The sequence below is a fragment of the Lampetra fluviatilis genome, chromosome 16 (assembly GCF_964198595.1).
Source record: "Lampetra fluviatilis chromosome 16, kcLamFluv1.1, whole genome shotgun sequence".
NCBI lineage: Eukaryota > Metazoa > Chordata > Hyperoartia > Petromyzontiformes > Petromyzontidae > Lampetra > Lampetra fluviatilis.
The window spans coordinates 12,148,459-12,158,648 of record NC_136290.1 but is presented as its reverse complement, the minus strand read 5'-3'; the positions used below and the strand labels follow the sequence as shown (position 1 = coordinate 12,158,648).

Genomic DNA, 10,190 nt, shown 5'->3' with positions numbered 1-10,190 from the left:
CAGTCGAGTGAGCAGTGAGGTGGCAGAGGGCAGAGGTCGCACACGGGTTTTGATTCCTTACCCGTACCCATACCCGGCCACACCAGGGTCGCAAACGGGTACCCGTACCCGTACCCGGCCGGGTACGGGTAGCCGGGTATCGGGTAGGGTACGGGTATCGGGTACCCGGTTGCGACCTCTGGCAGAGGGCCTCCTCAGACGGCTCACAGTGGCCACGTCAGGGGGGAGGGGGACACTCTTTAGCTGGATCCACTGAGAACCTGGGTTCGAATCCGGGTTCCACGACGCCGGTGATTAAACGGGGTTCTCACGCGTAGGTGAGACGGGGGCCTTAGCCGGTCACCAATAAAATCTGGGAACCCAGGAAGCAATTGGAAAACAGGGCGGACCACGGTGACGAAAACGCGTCCGGAGTTTGCTGCGTAAACAAATGCTGGCTCGTCAATATTCGTCTCGAAAGGCAAAAGGCCTTTGATGTGGAGATATGGACTTGCGTCTATAAATTCACGTTTAAAAAAAAATGCACAGCGGTTAATTTGGGGTGGAGCGGTGGCACAGTGGACAGCACACTGCGCTTTAAATTCCGCGACTAACATCGGTGGCGAATGATACCTCACTCACCCACACTGACCAGTACGGTCAAGCATGGTCAGACAGCCCTCGTGACTGACACGACATGGGGAGGCCTTCATCTAACAGTGGATTGACAAATAATAATAATCATCATTATAAACACATGTTCTATTTTTCACTTTCAGAAAAGAGTCAGCAAGATCACGGCTTCTCGCAAGCTCATGCTTAAGGTGAGACGCGGGCAATGGCTCGTCTCGTGCTCGGGTTCAGGCTGATATGATGGCGTTACGATAATTCACGAAGGTGATGGCGATGATAAAGATGAACTCCTGGATGACAATGTAGATGAAAACAACATCATTGATAAATATGACGTTGATGAAGATGCAATCCTAGATGATGATGATGATGACTCCAACCAGATGATATCGACTCCCGAATAAGACTGACTCCTGAACGATGACAATGGGTTGTGGGGCGGCTATGGCTAAGCAGGGCTTAGCCTCTGAAGGTCACCACGAGCAGAGCACGTCACAAAGAGAATATGCATTCTCTTTGTGTCGTGTCAGCCTACCTACCCACGTGCTCCCCTAGTGGCACCCTCGTGCCCGAATGTTTCTGAACTTAAAACCAAAAACATTTATTGAACAAAAATCTTTCTTATATATTTAAAGGATTAATGTATGCCCTCCTCCACACCACCGCCGCCCTTCAAAATTATTTCAGCTCCCCCAAAGGCAATCAGACACGAGCCATACCCCTACCCCTAACGAGCCAGCCAGACCCTAGTACAGAACTGGCCGCACCTTTAACCACACTCAGAATTAGAATATGTTCTTATTTGTCCCGAGATCTGCATCCAAATCGACCACAACCCCGCATACTGGCCATAACTTGCCACGACTTGCTGTAACAAGAACTCTACCCAACCTCTGGTGTATCTCCCGACCCATATTCACTTTTATTCGTTATGTGTTCGTGGTGTGTTCCTGATGTGTTCCCAATGTGTTCATGATGAGGATTTGCAAAGTGTTCCCGACGTGTTCGTGACGTGTTCGTGACGTGTTCCCGACGTGTTCGTGACGTGGTTCCCGACGTGTTCGTGACGCGTTCCCGACGTGTTCGTGACGTGTTCGTGACGTGTTCGTGACGTGTTCCCGACGTGTTCGTGACGTGTTCCCGACGTGTTCGTGACGTGTTCGTGACGTGTTCCCGATGTGTTCCCGAGGTGTTCGTGACGTGTTTCCGACATGTTCGTGACGTGTTCTCGACGTGTTCGTGACGCGTTCCCGACGTGTTGTCTTTGCGACGGTGCAGAGCTTGATGCTCGCCAAGGCCCAGGAGGACCTTGAGCGAGAGAAGCGAGACCGAGAGGACGACAAGAACAATGTGCTGACGGAGCGCGTGCCACCTCTACAGCTGTCGGGGTTCACTCTGCAGCAGCTGCAGGTGTGGTGAAGGTCATCGTCATCATCATCAACAGCAGAAGCAGCATTACCATCAACATCGTCATCATTGTAATCACCTTCGTGTGGTATCAGACGCAAAATCACCACATGAACTCCGGTCATCCTTGCAGCAGCGGCCTTTGGTTGGCCATCGAACAAAGAGGGTCGCCGCATCGCACGCGCTATTAGATGCGCTTCTGCGGCCGTCTGGAACGCTCTTCCTTCCGATATCAGGAAGCCACTGGAGCTACGCACTTTTAAATAATCTCGATTGAAAACTAATTTCTGTAGAACTGCTTTTTGTGTTGTCCTTCCCCCGAACCTCCCATTAGCACGGTTGGCTACGTACGGTTCAAAGTACGATACGAAATAAGTTCATCATACGCACCACCCACCTTGTGTGCTGTTGTGGCCTTAACGGGCTGACAGCACTCGCCCCAACATGCTTAGAATAGTCAAAGACAAAGATCCCCGTATAGCCTTAACAGACTGTTGGGGCAAGTGCTGTTAGCGAGCACCTATGAAGGCCGGAACGGTACACGAGGGGGTGGGTGGCCAGCACCACGCCCGACCGCCTTTGTCTCCCCAGCGGCGATGTTTACACACCGCAACAGGTACTCATTTGAGGCTGAGTCGACCTAGGGGAGGCCCAGGACCGGTTCAGATAATCGTCACCGGTGTTGGCCGTGAGCGGGAATCGAACCCGGGTAGCCAGGTTCGTAGCGCAGCGTGCTAACACACGAACACACACACGGGGTGGGGAGCATTGTCTCTGCGTGTCACCGTGTCTGTTTCTATGCCGGAAGGAACTATGCCGGGAGCTGCACCAGAAGGTGGACGTGGTGGACGAGGAGCGATACGACATCGAGTACAAAGTGAAGAAATCCCAGGCGGAGGTGAGACCCGGCCACAGTGCAAATCAAATCTCCCACCCCCCACAAACTATCCCCGGGTCTCACCGGGTCTCGGAAGCCAAGCAGGATGGTTTTGTTGTTGTCAGCCTGGACGGTACGAAAGTGATTCGTCCTTTGCGGACGCGGGGCCGTTGAGTTGGTCCGCGAAAGTCCAACGTCGTGCTCTGGCTGCGATAAGATGTCCACATGACGACGGGGGTCACTTCGTTGAGCTGTCGTTTGTGGCCAGGCCGCTTCTGAAATTGCTCAGTGGGCCTTATTCGGTAAAATTAAAAAAGAAGTTAGTTAAATAGTTTGTGAATACTTCTGTTAGAGAAGCGTCTGGGAACGAAGTTTCTGACAACGACGCGATGCCACGGAACCCAACTACTTCGTTAACGGAGGTATTACTGTACTGTACTTATATGCGTCCACGTCGATGGCTCTCCACCCCGCGACCCGTATGGCGTGGGCAAGCCGTCATCCAGCAGTAGATTGACAAAGGCCTGTACTGTAGTACTGTATATGAATCGAGTGTGCAGGCGGTGCAACTACACTGGGGACCAGGTAAGGCCCACTGAGCTATTAGCTTATTTTTCAGAAGCGACGTGGCTATTACAAATGACAGCTCAACGAAGTGGCTTAACACGTGGAAACTTAAAGCAGCCAAATGCTCTGAGCGCGCGTTGTTGATTCTAAACGTGGAGGGGAAACACCGGAGGGCCCGGAGAGAACTCCACGCGACCACGGGGAGAGAGACACACAAACTCCATAATATACAGCAGTGGCAAGCGTCAGGGTCAGGTTCGAACCCACGACCTCCTGTATACCGGATGAGGGAGTTAACATCTCTGAACCACTGAGTTCGAAGGGGTTTGCCCCTTTCATTCATTGCATCAGGGGCCCATGCCAGTCAGGCTCCTCCATGGTTCGAAGGATTTGTGGCAATGGTTGTTATTGTCTCTCCACGAACCCAACCCCCCCCCCCCACCAGATCACCGACCTGAACCAGAAGATCTTCGACCTCAAGGGAAAGTTCAAGCGCCCCAACCTGAAGCGCGTCCGCATGTCGGCCGACGCCATGCTGCGGGCCCTGCTGGGCTCCAAGCACAAAGTGTCCATGGACCTCAGGGCCAACCTCAAGTCCGTCAAGAAGGAGGATACAGACAAGGTTGTGTGTCTGTGTGTGTCTGCGTGTATGTGTCTGTGTGTGTCTTCGTGGGGAGCGGTAGTGTCGCGGTTTAGCACGCTGCGCTACGAACCCAGTTTTCCGAGTTTGATTTCCGCTCACGGCGAACACCAATGACGATTATCTGAGCTGGTTCTGGGCCTCACCTAGGTCGACTCAGCCTCAAATGAGTACCGGGTGCAGTGTGTAAACATCGCCACTAGGGAGACAAAGGCGGCCGGGCGTGGTGTTGGCCACCCACCCCCTCCTGTGCCGTGCCGGCCTTCATAGGTGCTCGCTAACAGCACTTGCCTCTACAGTCTGTTAAGGCTATACAGGGGATCTTTGTCTTTGTATGCGGGGCGTTGGCTCAGCGGCCAGCGCGTGAGGCTAAGAAGCCGGCTACCCGAGTTTAATTCCCGCTCACGGCGAACATCAGTGGCGACAGATATTTCAACCGGTCCAAAGGTCCCCCCCCCCCCACCTGGGCAACTCACAATTGAATAGAGCATCTGGTGCTGCGTGCAAACATCGGCGCTGAAGATAAAAGTTGGCCAGGGGCGTAGGCTGCTTGCCACGCCATCCCCTTGTTGCGCCAGCCTTGACAAGGAGTTCGCCAACAGCACTCGTCTCATAAAGGCCGTCGAAAACTAGAATTTTGGGGGGGCGGGGGTCCTTTGTCTTTGCCTCGCGGTGCACAGGAGCGGCAAGAAGTTGGGGACTGGCGCAAAAACATCGAGGCTCTGTCCGGCATGGAGGGACGCAAGAAGATCTTCGACTCCCAGGGCGGACAGTGAGTACGGGTGCCAGTGAGGAGACGGCGCTCGAATTCCACGCAGAGAGAGATCAGACGCCTCCTCGCTGCATTGGCCATCTCGTAACTCACGACGGATGGGAGTCTCGCACACAGTTTCAGTTTCATTTATTTGGTATAGCCCTGTGAGCCATACCGCAACAAAACAAAAACATGAACAAGAAAACATCTTAAAGTGACTATGCGCAAACAGAAAAATCTAGGACTGGTTTCGCCAACTGGGTGTCTCATCAGCAAAGGCAGGCTTGCTTAAAATAATGCTGGCGAAATGCCAACTGTATTGTCAAGCATCCTCTCTCTCTGTGTTCATGTATGGGTCCGAGTTCGACGCACAACTCCAGAACACGTGACAAGATACATGAGCAGACAATATGTCTCCTCCATACGTGTCTCTCCATATGTATACCCAAAATAATGCAAGTTGTTTTGTTTTACACAATCAATATACTTTATTATTTAGTGCAGAGACAGACATATGAGAGTAGATATTGCTAATCTATTTTTACTCTTTGGGTCTTTCGGTAACGTTACGTCGATAGAAAAATAATAGATCACGACGTTTCGATCGCAACACAAGCAATCGTCTTCACCTACGTGACTTTACCGAAAGATCGAAAGAGTATGAATTACTACAGTCACGAAAGCTTTAAATCAAGATGTATCTATCTTTGTTATTTATATTCTCCGCAAACACGCTAATTGATTGTCAGAAACTTAATTGAGACGGGAGAAATCCGATGAGCTATGAAGCTCTTGTTCACAGATGTCCAGTTTGTTTAACACGTCGGCTGTCGCGACCAATATCATCCGTAATCCAGTTTCTTTCACAGATGCCCAGAAGGATAATGCTGCGCGAGTCATGCACACTCTTATTTCCTTCATCGTTGATGCACGCATGATTCGATCGAGGTTATTATAATATTGTAAGCCCAATAATACACTTGAATCGATTGATTTAATAATCCACTACGCGTGTGTTGTGCCACGGGCTGCCTGGATTTGTATCCATTCGACTCTCAGCCCGTGTCGAAGTCTCTACCGCCGCCTAGCGGGAAGGGGCTGCAGCTGTCCGTCGTCAACAAAAAGAGATAGCCAGACGGACCTTGTGTCTCACATCAATACAAGCATCCCGTCTCTCCACCCAACTAAAAACAAAAGTATTTCTGACACAACCCACCGGTCCCACGGCCTTCTGGGGAGTGAATAATTCCACTTTTCTCAACCACAGCTCGCACAACTCAACGCATTATTGGTGAGACTGCTGCATTGGCACGAGAGCACAAACAACAACAACAACCACAAAACAATCTTCAGTAATCACTGTGGCCTTAGAACGAAAGGTGACATTTCGGGCAATGGTCATTCAAAATGATGTGAAAGGCCATTGCCCGAAACGTCGACTTAACGCTGCTAGTCCTGTGGGCAGGGCACGTGGTGTCAGTGGCCGTGGCCATGTAGGAGGTGGTGGGGGCTGACGGCTCTTCACGTGTCTCGGTTGAATGTTAGCTGCGCTGCGCTACGAACCTGGCGACCCGATGTTCGATTCCTGCTCACGGTCAATATCAGTGACGATTATCTGAACCAGTCCTGGGCCTCCCCTAGGTCGACTCAGCCTCAAATGAGTACCTGGTGCGGTGCGTAAAAACATCACCACTAGGGAGACAAAGGCGGCCGGGCGTGGTGCTGGCCACCCATCCCCTCCTGTGTCGTTCCGGCCTTGATAGGTGCTCGCTAACAGCACTTGCCCCAACAGTTTGTTAAAGCTATACGGGGGATCTTTGTCTTTTGCTTATTTTTCTGTATTCTAGGTAAAGCAACAGAGGCATGGAGCTCAAGCGAAGTCAAACACGAAGTCATCCGACCCGCAACACCGCCCTTCCGTCGTCACTGGGCTTACAATTCAATTATTTTGGTTTGCGTGGCCCTTTACTCAAACGCATATAAACCCACTCGGAGGATCGATAAGATGCGATCGATAATTCTAAGTCCATGAAAAAAGAAAAGAACACATCCCAATGAAGACCAGGGAAAATCTGTACACCATATGTGTGTGTGGTGTCCGTGACCTTAATACATCACAACATAATCGTGTGACCATTACACCACCAATAATGTACACGTCCCTCTTTTGTTTAAATGTATTTAAGTCACAGTCAACGAGAATAAGGGTATGTTTCCTATAAGAGATGTAACTTTTTCACACATAATTATAAGTCCAGTGTGTGTGTGTGTGTGCAAAATATTCGTTTTCATAGACAATTTTGATCTGTACTTGCACAGTGCAGAATCAAGCATCATTATAACCAACAGCATGCAAAGTCGATTCCACATCATACACTCCTTAAGTACCAATTTGCGGGGAAGTCAACAGAAAGTTATCCTTACAGATTAAATTCTGAACCCCCCCCCCCCCACTCCTCCTCCTCCTCCTCCCACAACTGGCGCAAGTTTGTAAACAGGAGATGAACATAGCGAGTTAATTGTTGGTAAGATCATCGTGGAGGCATCATGGCAATGCTCAGCTACACCATCTGCCACCCGACAGGGCCAATCAACAACAAGTTGTCACGTGGGGCCAAGTATACGAATTGATTTGTTTTGTTTCAGCAATGTATCTACGCACTTACGTTGAACTTCTTTCGCATCGCACGCAGCCAACGATGCGAATCGGAGCAGACCGGAGGATTGTTGAAAAGCAGAGAAAATATTGACAATTGTCAAAATATGCCATTCCCAATCGGCATACCAATATCAAATCGGCATACCAATATCAAATCGGAATACCAATCTCAATCGGCACGCCAATATAAAATCGGCATACCAACCTCAGTCGGCATACCAATATCAAATCGGAATACCAATCTCAATGTGCATACCCAATATTGCCCACGTGGCGACTTGATTTGTTGAGCGGAGGGTATAGCTGAACATTGGCACAATACACGACACGACGATTTAAACCGACAATGTACGAACTACGAATAATAATAATTTTGGTCGTTCACGGCCCACGCGCACAATTCGGAGATGAGCAAAGGCCCCGATTGCGCGTTTGACGAAGACGTCGCTTTGATTGACTCCGGTGCGAAGCGTGGTGTGGGACGACCAAGGGGGAGAGGTGAAACGGAGGGCAGCACGTGGGGCTGGCCATAACCAAGCTGCCTCGACAGGAGCCGCGAACGAATAGTGTATGTCGTAGTGGGGGGGGGGGATAGATACCTTAATTCATCCAGCAGTGAGTGAGACTGGCAATGCATTTGTGTATGCTTGTGTTGTCCCGTGTGTTTTGCAGACTGTAGGGGTTTGGTGTTAATAAAGGCTGATGGCTGCTCCGTCGTGTAGACTGCGCGGGTGACTCTGCTTTGGGCGATCGTGCGTGTATCGAGGGATGTGAGGGGGGGGGTTGGTGGTGGGGGGTGGGTGGGGGTTTGGTGGGAGGGCAATGTTCGTGGGGGGCAGGCGGGGGGGGGACGGGGGGCGGCAGCTGCCCCTGTGCGGCGCAACGTCGACTCAGCTCCGACCTGCACGTGGCTGTTTGCCTGCCACGGAAGGGGACCATCCAAGGAAGTAATCTGCGAGCGATGTATGCAATTTTGAACATGGCACCGGCACACACAACAACGACAATAAGAATTTAGATGTATAAGACGCCCTTAAACAATGGATGTCAGAGCGCCACGCGTGTATAGGATGAGAATAAGTGGTGAGAGAGAGAGACTCAAGATATCAGACGGAGATGTCGAGAAAGGAGCCATTTCTCTTTGTCGAATTGTGCCAAGGGGTCTTAAACGGCGAGCACTCTCGCAGTATTAACCGGGGTGACCGCCAATCCCTGCCGCAGCAAGCGGAAAACACTTGAAGACGATGACGACAACAATGGGCTATAGTTTGACCATAGCTGAGATTTGAACTTCGTTTGAACGTAAGCAGCACAATGTAGTAATGTAGTTACTACGCCACTGACACACCCAGAGTTACGACGCCACTGACACACCCCGAGTTACTACGCCACTGACACACCCCGAGTTACGACGCCACTGGTGGGGGGGGGTAAGAATGAATCTCGTGTGGTGGTGCCATTCTGTTTCGTCCGGAAAGTCGGACAAATCGTAAGGACGAGATCTACGAAAGTTCCCACTTCTACAACCCACACAACGGCAACAGCAGCAAGCAGCAGACGCAGCCAGTGAGTTGTCAGTGGGGCGCTCGTGCCAGTCTAGGTGCACGTCGTCAAAGCCTGCATACACGTGATGTGTGGAAGGCCCGCTGGCAAGGAGGATGCGGGTCTGACAGAGGCAGATGTTTTGAGTTTCCCCGTACCAATGTGGCTGGCAGATGCACCACCTGCCGTTCCGTTGACTGTGCCAATTTGCGGTGTATTCTCTCTGAGCGTCGGCTCTTAGACTTCTGTTGCCGGAGGCAGTATCCAGTAAACGTGAAGACGTTCGCGACCGTCACCCAACGTTGTTGGCCCAAAGGTGAACATTTACCGAGAAGCGTCTTTACTTATCCTGGAAAGCCTCGCTTAGGAGTCTCACAAGGCTCTCTTTCAGGAGGTTCCTGCGACACTGGGATGTACCAATGAGCTTATTTCATGTCTGCAGCCCTTACCTAGCCAGTGGTGGAAATTCCATATTCCTATTTGAGGGTTGGGGGTGGGTGGTGAGTTTATCCACAGGACAACCACTGTTGACTTCCCCGCAAAGTGGTACTTATTGCATCGACGCCGGAGCAAATTTGATGGGCAGAGTCAACCGCTCAACCAGGAGTCAAACTCGCACGCTTCCGATTTGCGAGCCACTCGCTCCACCGCTGAACCACCACCAACACCACAAGGATAAAGTTTAGGGGGTTTCTTTTTTAAAGGTGACGTCCCAAGCTTCGTTGATTCAACAAGGTACGTAAAAACAAACAAGACACGTTCCACGTCGTGGTTTATCTGCCTGACGATATGTTCTAGACTCATAATATAGGTTTTTTTGTTTGGGTTATATCGCGTAAATGTATAAATGTGTCGTTACACAGCCAATTAAGTAAGGCTTTTCACGTGGACAAAACATGCCAATTCGTTACGTCGGGCGGTGGCGGGTTTCACGACACATTTATATATCTATACGCGATCCAACCCAAAAAACTATAATATGGATAATGTTGGTCGCGAAAGCCTCCTCCTGCTACTACTGCTGCTACTGCTGCTACTACTGCTACTAATGCTGTTACTGCTGCTACTGCTACTACTACTGCTGCTACTACTGCTGCTACTGCTGCTTCTACAACTGCTACTACTGCTGCTA

General features: G+C 50.7%; 1 protein-coding gene across 1 annotated transcript; it reads left to right on the top strand.

Annotated features, from left to right (window-relative positions):
- The first annotated feature begins 758 nt into the window (after positions 1–758).
- Positions 759–6,881, top strand: LOC144936419 (troponin I, slow skeletal muscle-like). The gene is made up of 6 exons (XM_078863467.1): positions 759–803; positions 1,891–2,022; positions 2,828–2,917; positions 3,909–4,085; positions 4,784–4,875; positions 6,705–6,881. Exons 1-6 carry the CDS (start codon positions 795–797, stop codon positions 6,706–6,708), a joined length of 504 nt encoding a protein of 167 aa, XP_078719593.1. The 5' UTR covers positions 759–794; the 3' UTR covers positions 6,709–6,881.
- Positions 6,882–10,190: the final 3,309 nt, after the last annotated feature.